The sequence below is a fragment of the Lissotriton helveticus genome, chromosome 9 (assembly GCF_964261635.1).
Source record: "Lissotriton helveticus chromosome 9, aLisHel1.1, whole genome shotgun sequence".
Classification (NCBI taxonomy): domain Eukaryota; kingdom Metazoa; phylum Chordata; class Amphibia; order Caudata; family Salamandridae; genus Lissotriton; species Lissotriton helveticus.
In genome coordinates, this window is record NC_136070.1 from 542263771 (window position 1) to 542285773 (window position 22003).

At 41.9% G+C, this 22003-nt stretch overlaps 1 protein-coding gene across 12 annotated transcripts in view; it reads right to left on the reverse strand.

Annotated features, from left to right (window-relative positions):
* LOC144781519 (uncharacterized) overlaps positions 1-22003 on the reverse strand; it is a 2047367-nt gene that overhangs the window by 1582787 nt on the left and 442577 nt on the right. For 10 of the 12 annotated variants that reach the window (XR_013601003.1, XR_013601004.1, XM_078660419.1 and 7 more), the window contains one exon: positions 15649-15741. The exons of the other annotated variants lie outside the window; for them this stretch is intronic. Coding sequence is in view for 8 of the 10 variants with exons in the window: in XM_078660419.1 (XP_078516545.1) it covers positions 15649-15741 (93 nt within the window). In the remaining 2 variants the exon portion in view is untranslated. The remainder of the gene's footprint in view (positions 1-15648; positions 15742-22003) is intronic. 12 annotated transcript variants of the gene reach the window in all.

Consider the following 22003-nt stretch of genomic DNA (forward strand, 5'->3'; position numbering starts at 1 on the left):
TATCATTTTTTTCTTGAGGTTCCAGAGTTTATTCCACCTCTCATCATCATTTTTCGTTAATGTCAAAGAATTAATGGTTTTTGATGAGTCTCCTATTAATTGTTTAAATTGGTCTTCTGAAAAACCAAACGTACGTAGTGTGTCCATTTTTTATTATTTAGCACCCACTCTCCAGCTACCAGAGCTGTAGAACAATCTCCAAAAAAATAGAGAGTTTCCCAAAGACCAGAAAGGACTGGGTATCAAATATTTATCAAAAGAGGATCCTTTCTGTGTATTAATCTTTCCTATGGTGACCAAAAGGCCTACACATTCAAATCCTTACCAGTTTTGTAATTATGGTATTTGCAAAGATATTTCAAATAGAGAATCGTACTCCACACTAGAAAATCATTTTTTACTCTCAAAAGTTTATTATGTAGAAACACTTGTGTTTAAAACCATTGTTTAAAATTGCAGACAATTAGTAATATAATTTGGGTGCTCTGGTACAATATTTAAATGCTATCTAACAATTCCGATTTACGGTATCTACCTCAGAGTCATTCCCCATTAAAATCATGCATTTTTATGCTCACAAAATAAATACGAAATACATATACACATTTAGATGTCCTACTGTCGACGCGTTTCGGTGCGTAGGTTTTACAATTATGGCACCTTCCTCAGGACGGACGAATTTAAAACCACAGGATTATTTTACTTCTTTCTAAAAAAAGAGAATACATATAATTAATATACTGTTCCTACAGAGAGATTTTATTCTAGTGGTGGATATATCTAATGAGGTTTACTTCTCGTAACTACCCTTACTTGAAGTTTAGGGATTAGGGTCCTTCTATTGAAATCCAGGGCCACTGTAACTCCTTGTGTGGTTGCAGATAGGTTCTCTCACTACGAGGTCTTTTTGAATCATTGACTTCTATAATGAAAGAGCGTGGAATTATATACCAAACTGCAGAGACTTAAGGCCTATTTTTACATTCATCAAAGGCCACTTACTCGTAAGGTTCTTATTGACACGTGATTAAATGGTGTCTGTCGAGCAGGTACATGATTACAGATATGTACCGTCTGGGTTAGGTTGTTTTACCGTGCCTGTAAAGTACACATGTGTCAATATATACTCTAGATGACGAGTAACTGACTGGCTAGTGTAGGGATGGATTAATACATACCTATAGCTTTTGCGTCAAATGCAGACAATCAGGCTGTTCTTTATTTCGCCCTTTTCAAAGGTATCTTTGTACCTGTACCAAATTACATATTTTTATACTTAGTACAGGTAAATGTGGGGATTATAGACTGTCTACTTTCTGTCTGCTGGCTCATTGTGTGAATAATGGTACATACCGGTTCCGGGCTCTATTTTCCCTTTTCGCCTGGTATGCTGCGTGCTCTTCTTTTCATTAAGTGCTGTAAATGTACGCTGTAGGTGGGGGGCTATTTTCCGTGCAATCCTCTCCCAACCTGAGTAGTAAATAGGCACTGTTTAGATTACTATGCCTGGACACAAATGTATAGTTGCTAAACTGGCTGTTGGAAAAACATTTTAATCCTAATAGTGATGTCCATGGAGTCCAATTCACTAAATTATGCTATTCGGACTTTGTGTCTATCAAGACACTGAAAATGCATTACCTCGCTTATTCATTTAGAATATGCATTTTCATGATCACAGCAAGCACTAAAATAATATCCTACATTATGCCATTAAGGTAGTGGTTGACATCTATTTCAGTAAAATATAGAGCTCTCTCTGCTACTTCTTACTTTAAAGGAGATTCCCGCCCCCTCTGTCGGGTCGCTGGCAACAGCCTAGTTCTTACCTTTAAAAACGGGCACTCGGCGAACCCAGTTCTGACGGCTTCCTGCTTACTCCGCGACTGTATTAAGCAGTAATATTCCTAAGCCTTTAAATACCCTGTCGAATTACCAATTAGCTGCCAATTAGCTGCTTAATTGGTATTTTATGCGTCTATCGGCAAAGTTCAATTCTGGGCGCCATTTTTGTAGTTCTGAATGTCGCTGTATATGAACTACACAACCGCGACTTTAACCCGATTAATTATCGGGGTTATGCGGATAGAGGCACCCAGTCCTAACTATTAATATTGTTTTTTATGCCAAAGTCCATGCGTTTTTTATGGCATTTCTTTGAGCATAAAGATTCTGATCGCTGTTTTGGGGCCATTTTAGTAGTCCTTTGCGTCTTTCTGAAGGAGACTACGCAATCGCGGGTTCGAGGCTTGGCTTCGATTATTTTTAGTAAAGGATTCTAAATTGAAGTCTTGCTTCGTTTTTTAGTGCGATCTCTGTATAACCCAGGGTCACGCATTTTATAGATTTGCATCCCAGGGTAACTATACTTAATGCCAGTTTCGTTGTTTGGAGGCAAGCTACCCTAATCTAGAGGCCATTTTAGTAGTTTTAGATGTGCGAGTGTCTGTTGGGACGCGGGTTCGATCCCCGGACTGTCTCTTTCTTAAATCTCAGTTGTTAATAACGCCCTCTATGTACAGCTTATTTCTAGGGCATATTTATTGTTTGTTATCTCACCCTTGCACATCTTTGCATTCCGTCACCAGTTGCAAACAGTGCCTTTTGATATAATTAGCACATTTTTTTAGCGTCAGCAGTATTTAGTAAGGGGCATCCTATTTTCGAGTTATGTCCTCGCTTTCTATTATGATGCTTTTTGGAATTATAATATTCCTTAACCTAAATTAGGTGCTGGAAGCCCAGATCTATTACAATAGAACTCCTCACTATACACCCTGGAAAAAACATTATTTATTTCTCGATTTTCAGTGTTGTATCTTTGTATAGACATTGATGGCCATCTCTCATTACATTTTATACCATACACATGAACCTTGGCATCTATTTGAAGCGAAAAAATCTTTTTTAGAATTTTGATGAAAAAAGGCAACAGAGTCAATACCACATTTCGCTTTTTCACATTTTACAACATTGTCATCAGCATATTACATTGCTCAGTAAACATGAGCTCAAAGTATGATTATAATAATTTTCATGAGGGGTGGTTTTCAACAGTATATATACATAAATCACCAAACATTCATTCCAGATAATGTACATGGGCAGAGATCTACAGTATTATCTAATCATTCTGTCCCATTCCTCACGGCTATTTAATCCTTTGTAGTATGATTTGAATTTGGACATATAGAACTGTTCCCTTTGTTTTCGTTTTTTATTTAAATCTCCTCCTCTTACTGAAATTTTAATCTTTTCCAGAATGAACCACTTGATGTCATCAATATTGTGGTTTTCAGTTATCCAGTGCTCCACCAGCGGAGCATTTTTTCTATTGTTTCATACTTTGATCTCATGTTTACTGAGCAATGTAATATGCTGATGACAATGTTGTAAAATGTGAAAAAGCGAAATGTGGTATTGACTCTGTTGCCTTTTTTCATCAAAATTCTAAAAAAGATTTTTTCGCTTCAAATAGATGCCAAGGTTCATGTGTATGGTATAAAATGTAATGAGAGATGGCCATCAATGTCTATACAAAGATACAACACTGAAAATCGAGAAATAAATAATGTTTTTTCCAGGGTGTATAGTGAGGAGTTCTATTGTAATAGATCTGGGCTTCCAGCACCTAATTTAGGTTAAGGAATATTATAATTCCAAAAAGCATCATAATAGAAAGCGAGGACATAACTCGAAAATAGGATGCCCCTCACTAAATACTGCTGACGCTAAAAAAATGTGCTAATTATATCAAAAGGCACTGTTTGCAACTGGTGACGGAATGCAAAGATGTGCAAGGGTGAGATAACAAACAATAAATATGCCCTAGAAATAAGCTGTACATAGAGGGCGTTATTAACAACTGAGATTTAAGAAAGAGACAGTCCGGGGATCGAACCCGCGTCCCAACAGACACTCGCACATCTAAAACTACTAAAATGGCCTCTAGATTAGGGTAGCTTGCCTCCAAACAACGAAACTGGCATTAAGTATAGTTACCCTGGGATGCAAATCTATAAAATGCGTGACCCTGGGTTATACAGAGATCGCACTAAAAAACGAAGCAAGACTTCAATTTAGAATCCCTTACTAAAAATAATCGAAGCCAAGCCTCAAACCCGCGATTGCGTAGTCTCCTTCAGAAAGACGCAAAGGACTACTAAAATGGCCCCAAAACAGCGATCAGAATCTTTATGCTCAAAGAAATGCCATAAAAAACGCATGGACTTTGGCATAAAAAACAATATTAATAGTTAGGACTGGGTGCCTCTATCCGCATAACCCCGATAATTAATCGGGTTAAAGTCGCGGTTGTGTAGTTCATATACAGCGACATTCAGAACTACAAAAATGGCGCCCAGAATTGAACTTTGCCGATAGACGCATAAAATACCAATTAAGCAGCTAATTGGCAGCTAATTGGTAATTCGACAGGGTATTTAAAGGCTTAGGAATATTACTGCTTAATACAGTCGCGGAGTAAGCAGGAAGCCGTCAGAACTGGGTTCGCCGAGTGCCCGTTTTTAAAGGTAAGAACTAGGCTGTTGCCAGCGACCCGACAGAGGGGGCGGGAATCTCCTTTAAAGTAAGAAGTAGCAGAGAGAGCTCTATATTTTACTGAAATAGATGTCAACCACTACCTTAATGGCATAATGTAGGATATTATTTTAGTGCTTGCTGTGATCATGAAAATGCATATTCTAAATGAATAAGCGAGGTAATGCATTTTCAGTGTCTTGATAGACACAAAGTCCGAATAGCATAATTTAGTGAATTGGACTTCATGGACATCACTATTAGGATTAAAATGTTTTTCCAACAGCCAGTTTAGCAACTATACATTTGTGTCCAGGCATAGTAATCTAAACAGTGCCTATTTACTACTCAGGTTGGGAGAGGATTGCACGGAAAATAGCCCCCCACCTACAGCGTACATTTACAGCACTTAATGAAAAGAAGAGCACGCAGCATACCAGGCGAAAAGGGAAAATAGAGCCCGGAACCGGTATGTACCATTATTCACACAATGAGCCAGCAGACAGAAAGTAGACAGTCTATAATCCCCACATTTACCTGTACTAAGTATAAAAATATGTAATTTGGTACAGGTACAAAGATACCTTTGAAAAGGGCGAAATAAAGAACAGCCTGATTGTCTGCATTTGACGCAAAAGCTATAGGTATGTATTAATCCATCCCTACACTAGCCAGTCAGTTACTCGTCATCTAGAGTATATATTGACACATGTGTACTTTACAGGCACGGTAAAACAACCTAACCCAGACGGTACATATCTGTAATCATGTACCTGCTCGACAGACACCATTTAATCACGTGTCAATAAGAACCTTACGAGTAAGTGGCCTTTGATGAATGTAAAAATAGGCCTTAAGTCTCTGCAGTTTGGTATATAATTCCACGCTCTTTCATTATAGAAGTCAATGATTCAAAAAGACCTCGTAGTGAGAGAACCTATCTGCAACCACACAAGGAGTTACAGTGGCCCTGGATTTCAATAGAAGGACCCTAATCCCTAAACTTCAAGTAAGGGTAGTTATGAGAAGTAAACCTCATTAGATATATCCACCACTAGAATAAAATCTCTCTGTAGGAACAGTATATTAATTATATGTATTCTCTCTTTTTAGAAAGAAGTAAAATAATCCTGTGGTTTTAAATTCGTCCGTCCTGAGGAAGGTGCCATAATTGTAAAACCTACGCACCGAAACGCGTCGACAGTAGGACATCTAAATGTGTATATGTATTTCGTATTTATTTTGTGAGCATAAAAATGCATGATTTTAATGGGGAATGACTCTGAGGTAGATACCGTAAATCGGAATTGTTAGATAGCATTTAAATATTGTACCAGAGCACCCAAATTATATTACTAATTGTCTGCAATTTTAAACAATGGTTTTAAACACAAGTGTTTCTACATAATAAACTTTTGAGAGTAAAAAATGATTTTCTAGTGTGGAGTACGATTCTCTATTTGAAATATCTTTGCAAATACCATAATTACAAAACTGGTAAGGATTTGAATGTGTAGGCCTTTTGGTCACCATAGGAAAGATTAATACACAGAAAGGATCCTCGTTTGATAAATATTTGATACCCAGTCCTTTCTGGTCTTTGGGAAACTCTCTATTTTTTTGGAGATTGTTCTACAGCTCTGGTAGCTGGAGAGTGGGTGCTAAATAATAAAAAATGGACACACTACGTACGTTTGGTTTTTCAGAAGACCAATTTAAACAATTAATAGGAGACTCATCAAAAACCATTAATTCTTTGACATTAACGAAAAATGATGATGAGAGGTGGAATAAACTCTGGAACCTCAAGAAAAAAATGATACGTACAGAACTACATTCTGAATTTATCATTCAATATTGCAGGAAAGGGATCATACCAGTTGGACTTCAGATTAGGAACGAACCAGGCTTATTTGTGAACAATGAGAAGTTTAAAGAAAGCTGGACCCTGATCGCGAACAGATGCAGTCGCGACTGGATGTTGCTCATAATAGAGACTGCACAAGCTATCATCATAATAGAAAGGGAGGAAATAGAGACCCTTGAAAAACAACTAAATGACGGCACAGCGTTAGAAGACGCTAAGAAAAAACTAGATGAGATAAAAGAGGATATTGGTGGATACCAAGAATATATGATAAACAAAAAAACTAATAAGCTACGTAAGGACATAGCAAATTATAAAATCGAATCTGTATACCCATATATCCAAAAAGACTATTATGAGCAACCAGCACCAACTGAATACAATGGTAAACACTTTACCTACAACAAGAATAGGTACCACAAAAAGAATATCACATTCTCTGATACCTCCTACAATAGCTCCGACTCAGAAGGAGAGAGACATCAGGAATCGAGAAACAGGACTGATATAAGAGAAGGAGGTCAGACAAACAACAGAGAATATCAACCAGTTTTTTTAGGGCAACAACAGAGGCACCAACAAAGGGGTTTCAGGACCCGGGGGAGGGGTCGTCAAGGCAACCAGCAAACAGGGGGTACGATAAGGAGACCCTATATGCGGACTCGCAGCCACAAAGATTAGGAACAATGAGAGAGCAATTGATACCCCCAAAACAAAAATCAGTATTAGAGGAAGTAGTTCAAAAAGCCCCTATAATAAACCTCTCCACAAAAACGCTTACTAAACACGAAACCAGCGTTTTAGAAAAGGGATTGGGTCTTGCCCCCAGTACATTAGGTTGTAGATACAATATTGAAAGGGATGTGAGGGACCTGTTCAGAAAAGTTAGAATTAAAAAAAAATTTGTAGGTAAAGAGAATAGAGAATCCACCAACAAATCAGGCCTCAAACCACCGTCCGTATGGACACCCAATATAACAATGGTGGGATCAGAGGTAGATACCTTTGAAAAAGCAGTGACCATTGGTTTGGAGAAACTCCTGGACACACAGGTATGGACTGAAAATAACTTATCTAAGCAAGAAAGGGAGGCGCTAAAGTCCCTGTCATCCAGTGATGAAATCACCATAAAACCCGGAGACAAGGGTGGAAGCATAGTGGTTCTAACAACAGATGACTATGAAAAAAGAATGTTAGAACTTTTGAGTAATGAGTCACACTATAAACCTAGTAATGTGAGAGAATGGAACAATCTGAAGAAGAAGGTCAGTGATGTTGTAAATTTCGCTAAAGAGGACAACATCATATGTGAAGAAGAGTACAGATTCTTACTAAACGAGAACCCCAAGGTCCCAGCACTATATGGGTTGCCTAAGGTGCACAAAAATCTGGAAAACCCCCCTATGCGCCCTATAGTATCTGGAATAGAATCCCTTACTGAGCCTCTCAGTAAATATGTGGACCATTTTATTCAGCCTTTGGTAACACAACTACCCTCATATATCAAAGACACTACCCACATGATTTCCAAGATAGAAGGGATAGCATTCAATAAAGATACGCAATGGTTGGTGTGTCTCGATATCGAACCACTATATACGAATATCCCGCAAGAAGATACTGTAACAATGATGAAGGATATTCTGGGCAATGAAGATGGGGACCTGACCTCACAAAATACCTTCATCATAGAATGTATTGAGATAATCTTAAAAAACAACATTTTCCTATTCAAAAACGAGTATTATCGCCAGATCAAGGGCACCAGTATGGGAGCCACATGTGCTCCCAGCCTGGCATGCCTATATGTGGGAAGATTTGAGACTCAGCACATTCACAATGAAATGTGTCCTTTTTTTGAGAATGTAAAGTACTGGTCACGTTTCATAGATGACATTTTTTTTATTTGGGATGGACATGAAAGAGAACTAGATACCTTTTTAGAATGGATCAACTGTGGGGATCCAAACCTCAAATTTACCTCAAATAAAAGCCAAGCCTCAGTAGATTTTCTAGACATCAAAATCCATGAAAAAGAAGGAGCCCTCAATGTGGACCTGTTTGTAAAACCAACAGATCGTAATACTCTACTCCACCATACGAGCTACCACCCCAAATGTCAGAAAGATGGGATACCTTTTAGTCAATTTTTAAGAATTAGGCGTAACTGCAGTGACAGAGCCAGCTATGAGAAACATGCAGCCGTTCTAAAAACTAAATTGACTCAGAGAGGATACCCGAAGCGCCTTATAAAACAAGCATATAAGCGCGCAAAGTACTATAACCGTGACAGTCTGTTTGAGGGACACTCAAAAACAAATGACCGTGAAGATGGTATCATCATGGTATCGGACTATAACGGTTTCAGTAACAAAGTAAAAAATCTGATAAACAGAAATTGGGGCATACTAAACAAAGCAGGGACAGTACCTATGGCTAAACCAACATATGCATATAGAAGAAACAGGACCATAAGGAATCACTTAGTACACACTTTTAAAGAACCAAAAAGTGGAGCACAAAGAAATGTAATGAACAACAGTCCCATCAGGGGAAATCTGCCCTGTGGTTCCTGTTCACATTGCAGGAACATTATAAAGACCGACAAACTAGAAGTCAACGGTATAACCCATTGGATGAACGACCACGTCAACTGTCGTACTGCCAATGTAGTATACCTCTTGCTGTGCCCGTGCAACAAATGTTACATTGGGGAGACAGGACGCGAAATGCGTCTACGCCTCACGGAGCATCGCTCTGCAGTAAGAAACAATAGAAAAAATGCTCCGCTGGTGGAGCACTGGATAACTGAAAACCACAATATTGATGACATCAAGTGGTTCATTCTGGAAAAGATTAAAATTTCAGTAAGAGGAGGAGATTTAAATAAAAAACGAAAACAAAGGGAACAGTTCTATATGTCCAAATTCAAATCATACTACAAAGGATTAAATAGCCGTGAGGAATGGGACAGAATGATTAGATAATACTGTAGATCTCTGCCCATGTACATTATCTGGAATGAATGTTTGGTGATTTATGTATATATACTGTTGAAAACCACCCCTCATGAAAATTATTATAATCATACTTTGAGCTCATGTTTACTGAGCAATGTAATATGCTGATGACAATGTTGTAAAATGTGAAAAAGCGAAATGTGGTATTGACTCTGTTGCCTTTTTTCATCAAAATTCTAAAAAAGATTTTTTCGCTTCAAATAGATGCCAAGGTTCATGTGTATGGTATAAAATGTAATGAGAGATGGCCATCAATGTCTATACAAAGATACAACACTGAAAATCGAGAAATAAATAATGTTTTTTCCAGGGTGTATAGTGAGGAGTTCTATTGTAATAGATCTGGGCTTCCAGCACCTAATTTAGGTTAAGGAATATTATAATTCCAAAAAGCATCATAATAGAAAGCGAGGACATAACTCGAAAATAGGATGCCCCTTACTAAATACTGCTGACGCTAAAAAAATGTGCTAATTATATCAAAAGGCACTGTTTGCAACTGGTGACGGAATGCAAAGATGTGCAAGGGTGAGATAACAAACAATAAATATGCCCTAGAAATAAGCTGTACATAGAGGGCGTTATTAACAACTGAGATTTAAGAAAGAGACAGTCCGGGGATCGAACCCGCGTCCCAACAGACACTCGCACATCTAAAACTACTAAAATGGCCTCTAGATTAGGGTAGCTTGCCTCCAAACAACGAAACTGGCATTAAGTATAGTTACCCTGGGATGCAAATCTATAAAATGCGTGACCCTGGGTTATACAGAGATCGCACTAAAAAACGAAGCAAGACTTCAATTTAGAATCCTTTACTAAAAATAATCGAAGCCAAGCCTCGAACCCGCGATTGCGTAGTCTCCTTCAGAAAGACGCAAAGGACTACTAAAATGGCCCCAAAACAGCGATCAGAATCTTTATGCTCAAAGAAATGCCATAAAAAACGCATGGACTTTGGCATAAAAAACAATATTAATAGTTAGGACTGGGTGCCTCTATCCGCATAACCCCGATAATTAATCGGGTTAAAGTCGCGGTTGTGTAGTTCATATACAGCGACATTCAGAACTACAAAAATGGCGCCCAGAATTGAACTTTGCCGATAGACGCATAAAATACCAATTAAGCAGCTAAGTGGCAGCTAATTGGTAATTCGACAGGGTATTTAAAGGCTTAGGAATATTACTGCTTAATACAGTCGCGGAGTAAGCAGGAAGCCGTCAGAACTGGGTTCGCCGAGTGCCCGTTTTTAAAGGTAAGAACTAGGCTGTTGCCAGCGACCCGACAGAGGGGGCGGGAATCTCCTTTAAAGTAAGAAGTAGCAGAGAGAGCTCTATATTTTACTGAAATAGATGTCAACCACTACCTTAATGGCATAATGTAGGATATTATTTTAGTGCTTGCTGTGATCATGAAAATGCATATTCTAAATGAATAAGCGAGGTAATGCATTTTCAGTGTCTTGATAGACACAAAGTCCGAATAGCATAATTTAGTGAATTGGACTTCATGGACATCACTATTAGGATTAAAATGTTTTTCCAACAGCCAGTTTAGCAACTATACATTTGTGTCCAGGCATAGTAATCTAAACAGTGCCTATTTACTACTCAGGTTGGGAGAGGATTGCACGGAAAATAGCCCCCCACCTACAGCGTACATTTACAGCACTTAATGAAAAGAAGAGCACGCAGCATACCAGGCGAAAAGGGAAAATAGAGCCCGGAACCGGTATGTACCATTATTCACACAATGAGCCAGCAGACAGAAAGTAGACAGTCTATAATCCCCACATTTACCTGTACTAAGTATAAAAATATGTAATTTGGTACAGGTACAAAGATACCTTTGAAAAGGGCGAAATAAAGAACAGCCTGATTGTCTGCATTTGACGCAAAAGCTATAGGTATGTATTAATCCATCCCTACACTAGCCAGTCAGTTACTCGTCATCTAGAGTATATATTGACACATGTGTACTTTACAGGCACGGTAAAACAACCTAACCCAGACGGTACATATCTGTAATCATGTACCTGCTCGACAGACACCATTTAATCACGTGTTAATAAGAACCTTACGAGTAAGTGGCCTTTGATGAATGTAAAAATAGGCCTTAAGTCTCTGCAGTTTGGTATATAATTCCACGCTCTTTCATTATAGAAGTCAATGATTCAAAAAGACCTCGTAGTGAGAGAACCTATCTGCAACCACACAAGGAGTTACAGTGGCCCTGGATTTCAATAGAAGGACCCTAATCCCTAAACTTCAAGTAAGGGTAGTTACGAGAAGTAAACCTCATTAGATATATCCACCACTAGAATAAAATCTCTCTGTAGGAACAGTATATTAATTATATGTATTCTCTCTTTTTAGAAAGAAGTAAAATAATCCTGTGGTTTTAAATTCGTCCGTCCTGAGGAAGGTGCCATAATTGTAAAACCTACGCACCGAAACGCGTCGACAGTAGGACATCTAAATGTGTATATGTATTTCGTATTTATTTTGTGAGCATAAAAATGCATGATTTTAATGGGGAATGACTCTGAGGTAGATACCGTAAATCGGAATTGTTAGATAGCATTTAAATATTGTACCAGAGCACCCAAATTATATTACTAATTGTCTGCAATTTTAAACAATGGTTTTAAACACAAGTGTTTCTACATAATAAACTTTTGAGAGTAAAAAATGATTTTCTAGTGTGGAGTACGATTCTCTATTTGAAATATCTTTGCAAATACCATAATTACAAAACTGGTAAGGATTTGAATGTGTAGGCCTTTTGGTCACCATAGGAAAGATTAATACACAGAAAGGATCCTCTTTTGATAAATATTATCGCAGATGATCCTCAGGTTTATAGCTGCCAGGATTGGGAGAGGTCCATCCTTGGGCCAGGCACTATCACAACCTGCATTAGGGTTTGGCCCTAACACTATGACTTCTGTTTTGCTTTCTTTGAGCCAACCTAAGATTGCTCTCATGCAATTCGAGAAGGGAACTTTGCGGGATTCTTAGTTTGCCAGGTAGCAAAATACCAGCTGGGTATTGTCGGCATATGAAACTATCATAATACCGAATGTCTCAACCAGGGTGGCTAACGGAGACATGTACATTATAATCAGTGTAGAACTAGGAGCAGAGCCTTGGGGTATCCTACATTTTAGAGGTTTGGCTTGGAAAGGTGAGGTTTCCTCCAAATTGCTTATTCTTGCTCAAAGAGAAACAAGGTCAGACAAACAAGTGCTGCACTCCTTACCCACAATCAGACACGCGTTGTACAAGGATGTCTTGGGGGACAGTGTTGAACGCTGCATAGAGCTCAAACAGAATAAGTGTGGCATTGTGTCAGTAGTCTAAGGACATTTTTGTAGTGACTCAGTGACTTTCAGCAGCGCAGTTTTGGTGCTGTGTCAAGATCGAAAACCTGACTGAGACATGTGCATGAGGTGAAAAGATTCTAAAACCTCTGAGAGTTGTTTATTTACTATAGATTCTAGTATTTTTGTGACTGCTCAGGAAAGAAATATAGGTCCAACATTAGATAGAATCTTATTATCTGCTGAAGGTTTCTTTAGTAGAGGGAGGACACTAGCATGTTCCTATAAAAAAAGACCTGAGCCAGTTTGAATGGATATATTAAACACCTCTGCATAAACAGGGTTGATAACCTCTGTTATTTCTTTTATTATAAGGGGCAAGGGTCAAATGGTGATCCAGGTATACATGATAGAAGAAGTATTTTTTTTTCTTCATTTGGAGGATTGAAAGATGTCAGTAAATTAGATGGGTTAGGTTCAGTAGGGGCCAAAGGTAGGACAAGGGAGGACGATGCTGTACAAACTCCATGTTTATTTGTATTTGAATAATTAGAAACTCAGGAACCACGTAAATACATCCACGATATTGAGGGCTTTATACTATTCAGCAAATAATTAACCTAGTCTCTTACAGACTACAACTACCAGAGGACATGCTCTTTCACCCAGTGTTCCATGTCTCAATGCTCTGACCTTTTCATGCCCAAAACCCAACGACTACCACCACCACCTCCTGTAAAAATTGATGGTCATCTAGAATTCGCACTACCGAAAATCCTTGACTCAAAGAGAGTAAATGGCTATTTATTCCACTTCATAGATTGGAAGGATTACGGCCCAGATTATCGCTCATGGGAACCTGCTGGAAACATCCATGCCCATCGGTTGGTATGACTCTTTCATTCACAAAACCCCCATAAACCTCTCCTCCCATTTGCTGCTAGATGAGTCTTAGTTCAGGCACTGATACTTTCTCGACTGGATTATGCAAATGCAGTCTATCTAGGAGTGCCCCAGGGCACTACCAACAGACTGCAAATTGTTCAGAACTGTGCGGCCCGCCTACTATTGAACATTCCTAAACGCACCTTGGCCAAATCAGCCATTATCAGTCTGCACTGGCTCCCCATCCGGGACAAAATTATTTTAAGGCAATGTGCATTGTTCAAGCTATTTCTGAGAAAGGCTCCCCTTTGATCCAATCTATGGTGCAACTATACCACCCTAACAGGACGTTGAGATCCAACAATAAACGCTTACTAATAGTGCCCTTGATTAAGCGCGCACGAACGGGAGGTTAGCGGTTTTCATACAATGCAGCTAAGTTTTGGAATCGAATCCCTGAGAATATTCGTTTGGAATCAAATTATCTTAATTTCAGGAAACAACTCAAAACTTTTCTTTTTCCTTGATCTGTGCTCTGTTGATTAAAGGTACCACATTAAGCGCTGGGATGCCCTCGGGTAGCAATGCGCTATAAAATTTGTATTCATTCTTTCATTCATTCATTGCTAATACCGTGATAGTGCTTTCAGCCTTACGATCAGTATTTCAAAAACAACAAGCTGGAAAATAAGAAAGCCCTGATTAAAATAGCAAGTTCCTGGAAAAAGTGCAATTATACAGTAAAGTGTGTTTTAAAAGCAAACTTTTGAGGTCCTGCTAATTAAATTATCTATTGATGAGTTTTTTATTTAGTCCGTTTGTTACATAAATGAGACGGCTAGGCCCATGCGACATTGATCATCCATTTTTGTTTTCCTCCAGATTAGCTTGCCGTAAAAGTTTCCTTACTTCAGCCAGGTATTTTACTGCCCGGCAGGCCATGATTATAGAGGATCCTTCCATCCAGCGTATCACGGCTTGCCTGCATGTGCGAATTTTTAATTAATTAAAAATGCTTTTTAAATACTGTCTTTTCAGGTCAGTAACTACTGGGCATGCACATAGCAGGTGAGTTAAAGTTTCCTTGAAAAAGCTACATAATCGACAATGCGCTGCTTGTTTTTCCAAGATGGCTGTAGGTCTTTTGAATCGTGCAAGCCCATCCGATAGTCTGTGAAGCTCTTTTTTAACTGCAGGTTAAAGTGAGCTGTTAAATAAGCTTGCAGCTTTAAAGATGTATAAGAATTGATCACGGTCCACCTATGCCCACGTTTGGAAATAACTTTTTTGTCTTCCAGAAATGATTTCTTCTTTCTTGCGTCGTTGACAGCTTTACTAATGCTTGCTCTGTCTGCCATGTTATCCCATGCTGTTTGTATTTCTAGTTCAGCTAGTGATGTTCTCAATTAACTTCCCCATGAGTTTGGTGTTTCTTGATCCATCTGATATTTAACTTCTTCCCAGCATAAACTATTCATTGTGTCTGGATCGGCGGAGCGGAATTTATGACATAGCTTAAGGGAGCCGCTCATTCCCCGGAATTTCAGGTTCTGGAGGCCGAATTCCAGCCGGACCTGAGCTGGAGAGGCAGACTTTGGAAGATTGAAAGCGGCCTTATAAACCTTCGTCTGAAGTTCGTTTAACAAATCAGCCTCCTTGCCGCACTTATTACACATGTTAGCAATTATCCATGTGCCTGCAAACAAGTGTTTTCTGGAAACTGTGAGGCACAGTAAACACATGCCCTTCTAGAATATGGAACCACTGAAGTATAATTAACTACGTGCCCCTCCAGTACAAAAGAACTGATAATAAAAATTCCAGTTAAACGCCAGTTGGGTGCTTGGCTTCATTTCTTTCATGAAGAAACTTTCCACTATCTCCCTGGAACCAGAACCCCTCCCTCTTACCTCATCTAGCATCCTGCCTGGCCGGCGATATCTGCGCACTTGCAGACATCTCCGAGCGGCTAATCAGAATTCCCCTGATCCTGGCATCACAGAAAGACCTACCGTTGAGGAACGGCAGCAATTCCTTGTGCTCTGGAAGTCGCCTGGAATAGTGGTTGCACATCCAGATCCGTCCTGCAGGTGTCACTTGGAACTCTGGAATGAAAGAAAGGAAAAGCAAAGGCAAATAAAACAACTTTACTGCACTGTTCTTGTTTTCTCCTCCGTGAATCTCTTCATTTCAAGCTTGCAACACTCCGGCACTTGTGCATTAATTCCTGAACTGAATAACGACACTATTGAGAGCACAAGAGACATTCCCATGAACAAACAAAAGAGGATAGAGCGGTGAAGCTGAAAGAAAGCAAAATTCTTGTGAAGCATATGGCGTAATATGCTCAATGAGGAGAATTAGAACCACGACTGAGGACTCAATATAAGAGTTTTGTGTCGCCTTACCACAAGAGATCATAATACGTGTTTACTGTTTTAATTATTTTGTAAGTGTGATTCATTACTCGGGGTGTTTACAAGAAATTGATTATGTTGCTTGGCACAATGACTAATGTGATTTATGTTATTTCTTCCTAGTTCTTCATTCTAGCACCATAGAATGCGCATTCCCAAAAAGGGAGATTGTTGGGTGTCCCGTGCATAGCAGTGAGTCAGACAAACATCCAGAGGTTCAGTCATTGCCTCTTTTGTTGTTTTATCCAGACCCCGTTCACTTCTGGGACAGAGTCTGTTTTGACGTAATACATTCTTTGGTGGAGTGCTGTGTTGGGAGTCAGATGGGTCCTGCATATTCTCTACAGACAAGTGTTCCTAGTCAGCTGTCCAACAGAATCCAAGCCCCTTAAATCCTTTTTGCCCAGGAGATATGGACCCAGGGAATCTGATAAATGCTCAGGACATAGTTCAGACATTACCAGAGATTTTCAGTGAGGAAATTCCCAATATGGTAATCTTAACTAGGGCCCTTGGAGAGATGTAGAGTGTGGTTCAAGCCTTGCGCCACGAAATTCAAACCCTCAGGGATGAACTGGTGCAATTTCCCCACATCATTCGTTCTGGTTAGATTCAGGATTCATTTAGAAGGATAAACAATTTGTCACTCAATCCATGCCGTTTACAATTGATTCAAGGGCAACAGAGCAGTCATGTAATGAGGGGACAGCCTGTACTAATGGCACTGTGCATACACCTACTCCCACTTCGTCGGCTCCTCTAGAGTGCTTTTTTGCAGATAGCACTAACTTTAATGCATTCTGCAGACAATGTCAACAGCAATTATGTGTAAACTGGGGCAGTTTTCCTCTGATACAGCCCGCATTGCATTTATCATCACCCACCTAGATGGTAATGCTGCAAATTGGGCAATACCTCTCATTGAGAATAACGAGCCACTGTTGCACGAATATGCTAGGTTTTAAGAACCTATGCGACACTTATTTACAAACATACGTTTATTAAGGTAGGTGATAATGAGCTTTTAAACCTACGACAGGGGAAGGAGTTACTTATAAGAAAACCTTTCGCAAATTACATACTGAAACGCAATGGCCAGAAGAAAAAAGCATATCCCTGTTTTATAGGGGCTGAAAGATGAATTGAAAGATTCTTTGGCTTACATAGATGACCCCCCCTACCGATTGGGTGCAATTTATTGATCTAGTAGTTAGACCTGATCATCGACTTGCTCAGCATAAGAGCAACTGATTTAGAAATGAGCTGAGGCTCTTTTTGGATCAATCTGAGTGAAAGGAGACTGATGTTAAGGTTAGGGACTCAGTAGAACCCAAGCTAATTGGAAGAACAAGGGGTCATTATCTAGTAATGAAAATGAACGATGCAGAACATATATCTGTGCCTAAATTGTGGTAAAGCAGGACACTTTGCCTGCGACTGAATCACCAAACCAAAAGAGGCTCAGAAAAAGATAAAAAGTCATCCTAGAGGGCAATCAGGAAAACATGCAAGCTCAACTAGTACTGAGGTGAACTTGTCGAGTAGGTCTAATATGCTGACCTCAGAATCATACCATAGGTAAAATTCCACAACCCCTAACCATTTTAGTGAACATGATAATTTCCCCACAACCACAAAAATTGTTGTCTATGCTCCTGGATTCAGGAGGACCCGGCGATTTCTAGGATATAAGTTTGGCCAGTTCCTTAAATATCCCATGAGTAAAGAAACAAGAACCAGAAGTAGTAAAGGCAGTTGATAGATCTGAATTGTCATCAGGATTGATTACTTAAACAAGCATTTGCAATGCATTAGTTCTCGCATTTACGCGAGTTTAAGCTATTGGCTTTGTATAGTACAATGCCTATTATTTTTGTTTTTTAAAACATAAATAAAGGGCATTGTCAATTACAGTGCCAATAGTGTAAACTTGTGTAAATGCGAGACCTACTGCTTTGCAAATGCTTGTTAAAACTTCAGCATCGGCAAGACCCGGCCCACTTAAAGCCCTGCATACATGCCAACATTTATTGTGTAATGTAAACTGTCTGGTGTCGATCTAAAGCGCTCCAATACCTTCGGGTCGAGTTCGCTCTATCTAGAACTGCAAAAAAGGTGGTAATGGGAAAAAAAAAATCGGGAGAATGTATTTTCTTTACCCATTAACTAACACTGGGGGGGCGCTAGAGGGCGCATGGCAAGATGGCCGCAACTCTGTGAGGCTCTGCCTGACCGAGCCAACATTGCCAAATATTAGCTGCATCCCTCACTTTCCATACTGGCTGTTGGTCGATACAGCCCTCCTGAGACTTGCAGCATTACAGCGTGCGATTTGCGGCTTCCTGGGACCCCGACAACCGGCCTGCCGCTGTCCGCCATCTGACCGCGAGACTGCGTGTAATGGCGGCCTGCTTGGGGAGGAGGACCTGCCTTCCCGCCTGAGCCTACCTGCTGGGATTGTAGCCGCTCCGCAGGCCCCCTATCTGAGGCTGTGCATTATCGGAGCTTTGCGGCGATCGTCTCTCCACTTGGAAACAGTGTAGCACATTCCGCTGAGCGCTGTGCCGGAACCACTGGACCGGGGAGTGCAGGTGTGCGGAGGGCCAGCTGACTACGATCTCCGCGCCTGAGTATGTAGAGCTGTGCTGGCGGAGAGGAATCCTGCTGGAGACGCCGCGGCCCGTCGGCGTTGGTGGTGGTGAGTTGGGCTGGGGCCTGGTGGCAGCCGGGGTCGCGGAGGCGGTACCGGGTTCTGCGCCGGGCCCTGTCCTGCGAGCTGCGGCTGGCGCGGGCGGGCTGTGAAGGCGCCACTGCTGAATCGCCGGGGGAAGTGTGGGGATCGCCCCGGCGCTAGATTTGCTTTGCGCCTCATTGCTGCCTATCGGGAGGCGGCTCCTGTGTGGGACTTTGGTGTAGGCCACGAATCCTCGGCCTAGAGTAGCTGCTTGTCGATGCTGGCGCTGGATGAGGAGGGGCGGCAGAGACTGATTGTCCGATGTCTAGCTGATTGAGTGGTGTGGCCTGCTGATCTGCCCCTGTGCTGTGGGGCCCAGATCTGGTGATTGCGCAGGAAGCTGCCTATTGGAATAGGGACCGTGCCTGCACTTCCTTTTGGCTGGTGGACAACTGTCAGTTTCAGCCATAGGATCTCACGAGGCTACCTGCAGTGGGGATCTTGGCAGACCTGTCCTGTCCCTCTGTTGTGATATCTGGGGCCCTGTGGGTGCCGGGCGCAGCTTCTGGCCCGGACGGGATCTGGGCGTTGGGGTCCCTGTTGCCTCACACCTTCCTTGCTACAGCTCCGTGACAGGTCCTGAAAGCATGGGCCGGACAGACAAGACTCAACCAAAGCTCTCCTTTGAGTCCAGGGGGCCGCCCAAGGCCTCGCAGATTCAGAGACGGATGCGGGGGCAGGAGAGTCTCCCACCTTGGAGGCCACCTTGGTGGCCCTACAGCGGACACTGCAGTCCATTGAAGGTGCTATGACGGCGGTCAATCATAGACTTGACCATATGTCCTCCCAGCTTGAGAAGCAGAATGCGCGCATGGGAGAGATGGAGCAGAGGGTCAAGGCCACGGAGGACGGCCTATCCACGGTCACTAATAAGGCGCTGAATATGGAAAAGGTAATCTCCCTTATTCAAGCAAAGAACGAGGACCTGGAGGCGTGGTCCCGACGCAACAATATCCGCGTCACGGGGCTGCCGGAGTCCACGAACGTAGGCAAAATGGAGACGTATATGGAGCGACTCATTGTGGACATTTCTGGAACTGAGCAGATGTCCAACATGTTAATTGTTGAGCGCGCTCACCGCTCTTTGGCTGCCCGACCTGTACCTGGGGCCCCTCCTCGACCTATAATAGCCAAGATTTTAAACTATAGGGATAGGGACGCCATTCTGCGCATGGCAAAGGACAAAGGGACAATTGCGCATCAGGGAAACAAGCTCGAATTTGTTCCGGATTTTACAGTTGCAGTTCAGGCCGGGCGTAGGGAGTTTGGCACTGTGAAGCAATTTCTGCGTAAGGAAGAAGTCCCGTATGCCATGCTATACCCAGCCCGCCTCTGCATTGGTGCTATTGCTGATAACAAGATCTTCTCCTCCCCAAAGGCTGCAATGGATTATGCAAAGAAACTGAAGCACAGGAAGCGGGACTCTGCTGGGACACAGGATGAAGAGGAGATGGGGGACGTGGAGAGCTAAGAGCGCTATTAAGGAAGGGCTGGGAAGTTAACTTGGAGACTAGTTGTTTCATCTGCCCCACCGTGTGCCTTCCCTGGGACTGTGCTTGTTGGTATAGGAGGCGGTACTCTATTGAGCCCTCCGGGAGGGAGGGGCATGGGGATGCTGAGTTGTGAAGTCCTGGTGGCGAAAATTAGCGTAGTCTCTATTTAAGGTGCTCGGCTTGTAATTGAAGATGCATGTCTAGTGTTGCCCCTGGAGCCTATTTGGAGCCGTGCTTCCCCCTTTTTATGCTATTGCTGGGCTTCATGCCCATGTGATCGGGGGAGCGCGGTGATGACGTTATTCACCTGTTATATTGCTGTTGAAGTATATGCTTTACCTGCCTGTTTGCTTCTTTACATACTGGGGGGTCAACTTCTTCTGTGAGGCTCCATTCAATCTGTTTGACTTCCAGCTGTCCCGCTATTGGCTTGACCCTGGGGCCTGTAATCTTCATGGAGTTTTTACCGCAATGGGCCTGTGTTTTCGGTCATAGTGTATTGGCTTTTTTTCAAGTGGAGCAGGGATGTCAATCTATTGCCCGCTCGGTCAACTCCTGCTATGCGGGAGAGTTGTGCTTTAGCGCCCCGCGTATGGGTGTACCCCGCACTATATTTCCTACTGTGTTGGGGGGGGGGGGGGTAGGGTGGGTTCAAAGGTGGCTTTGGCACAGTTGGGGTGCTGAAGTGGGTGGTGGGTGGGTTGGGGTGGAGTTGGGGTTGGATGCGATTTTTTTGTTTGCTGTCAGGTGCTCCGTTATGATGTATATTTTATGCTGTGATCTATGGTCTCTATGCCGCAAATACAATGCTTGCTGCCACATCTCCTTGCCACTGGGTAATGGGTAGTTCCATCAAGTTTGCTACTTGGAATGTTCGTGGCTTGAATTATCCACGGAAGATCAGAATGGTGTTCGCAGGCTTGGATCATATGGGAGTGAATGTTGCGTTCTTGCAGGAAACGCACCTAACTGCTACTTCGGTGCAAAATGTATGCTAGAGGGGTGATTACATTGGTGAAGAAAGGAGTCCCCTTAACGTTCATCAAGGCAGACACAGATGATGAGGGCAGGGTGGTTCTGCTGCATGGTCGACTGGGAGGAGAGAGTGTGCTATTAGTGAATATCTACGGACCGAATGTGGATGATCCGGCTTTTTTTTGCGGATGTGTGGCGCAGGATTTTAAGGTTTCCTCCTGCTGAAAATATTTGGGGGGAGATTTTAATGTGTACCTGGATGATACCAAGGATCGATATGGCTCAGGTGCGTGTCGGCAGAAGAGTGCGGCGAAGGTGTTGTGCGGCCTTATTGATGCTGGGCATGTGCAGGATGTTTGGCGGCTGCGTCACCCGGAAGCATGTGAGAGTACGTGTGTATCCTCAGGGCGAGGCTCATGGTCCCGCATCGATTATTGGTTGATTTCCTGTGCGGTGAGCCATTGGGTCAAGACGGTGACACACAAGGCCAGAACACTTTCTGATCATTCCCTAGTCCTTAAGGAACTGTTTGTGCTGAATTATGAGGTACCACAGTATGCTTGGCGGCTTCAGCCGTCGGAACTCAAGGGCCCAGTGTTTAGACAAACTATTGAGGAGGCGATTGCGAACTATTTTAAGGAAAATGAGGGCACAGTGGATAATGCAGGGGTCTTATGGGAAGCCTTCAAGGTCACCATCAGAGGGGCAAGCATAGGCGTGCAAGCGGGGTTGCTACGGGATCTCCGGC